At 51.3% G+C, this 1,071-nt stretch overlaps 2 protein-coding genes across 2 annotated transcripts in view; one reads left to right on the top strand and one right to left on the bottom strand.

Annotated features, from left to right (window-relative positions):
- Positions 1-323, top strand: part of T265_00718 (hypothetical protein) — a gene marked incomplete at both ends in the record, with an annotated part of 7,205 nt that extends 6,882 nt beyond the window's left edge. Inside the window, one exon of the mRNA XM_009164567.1 lies at positions 110-323. Coding sequence (XP_009162831.1) covers positions 110-323 — 214 coding nt within the window. The remainder of the gene's footprint in view (positions 1-109) is intronic.
- The window catches only part of T265_12620 (hypothetical protein), a gene marked incomplete at both ends in the record, with an annotated part of 7,973 nt that extends 7,119 nt beyond the window's left edge, over positions 1-854 (bottom strand). Inside the window, 2 exon segments of the mRNA XM_009164629.1 lie at positions 319-518; positions 527-854. Coding sequence (XP_009162893.1) covers positions 319-518; positions 527-854 — 528 coding nt within the window.
- Between the last annotated feature and the right edge of the window lie 217 nt (positions 855-1,071).

Here is a 1,071-nt window from a genome sequence, read left to right as displayed (position 1 = left end):
TTTTCTAACCCGTCCTTCCTCGGGGGAAGGCAGCATCGCTGCTTCCATAAATATGGACATGCTGGTCGCCTGGGGGAAACACCTTACTGCCTTCACAGTCCTGTCGCAGAGGACAGTACGACTTTACCCCCAGACCGCCTCGTACCACGATTACTCGTAGTGCGGGGCCTCGCTGCTCTCCTTTGGCCTTCCTGGCATGGTTAGACCTTGTGGAACGAAGTTCCAGCCAGTGTAGCCCGCGGGATGATTGCAGCACTCAAACCCGAACACCACGTCAAGGTGGCAGCTTTAGGTCGAGCTCAGAGTCAATTGGCGTACTCTGAAATGAACTACGATCTTGTATGGAAGCTCTCCACCGGTAGCTGAATAAATAAATAATCGTTCAGCCGTAACACCCTTTTGGTGCCTAGCTACCATGCCACCCAAAGGAAGCACAAGAGCTGGGATATTACCAGGTTTACCACGCCTAGACAGGGGGATTCGAGATGCAGAGCTCGGACTCGATAAGTAAAGTCGCGCTAATCACTGAGCAATCTGAATGCCATATGGTGCACCTGAGTCCACGGCTGGCTTGCAGTCGGGGGCCTCCAAGTCACATGGTGTGATCGCTTGTGCCGGCTAGAAACAAAACTGAAGAAGTCGTTCTTCACTGTTTTCGCGGTGGGCGGATGTCTAGATGGGCTCCTTCGCAACTTATTCGGCCAAGCTGCCAGAATCACCAGATCTGTAGTTGCTGCTGACAGAAGCAACCGTGACGAATCGCGATAGAGGCTGTCTTCCTCAGCCTCGAAGTTGCCATCTGTCGGAGTGTACGGTGATAAAACACAAACACCACTTGCCACGTCGAGATGCATTGGTCTTCATTGAAACATTCAGCCTAACAACACAAAGACGATGGTTCACTGGAATCCAGTCCAGTAAGATACATTAAGCCCTGGAACTGAGTATAAATGCCAGGCCGTGGATGACCCGTTGCACCAGGATCATCAGACACCCGAAGAATGAAGTGCTAGAAATTTGTGTTCGTCCCGGGCTGTTTGATGGGAGTACAACCGAACTAAGATATTGTAT

The sequence above is a fragment of the Opisthorchis viverrini genome (genome assembly GCF_000715545.1).
Source record: "Opisthorchis viverrini unplaced genomic scaffold opera_v5_7, whole genome shotgun sequence".
NCBI classification, from domain to species: Eukaryota; Metazoa; Platyhelminthes; class Trematoda; order Opisthorchiida; family Opisthorchiidae; genus Opisthorchis; species Opisthorchis viverrini.
This window is presented reverse-complemented; position numbering and strand designations above follow the sequence as displayed.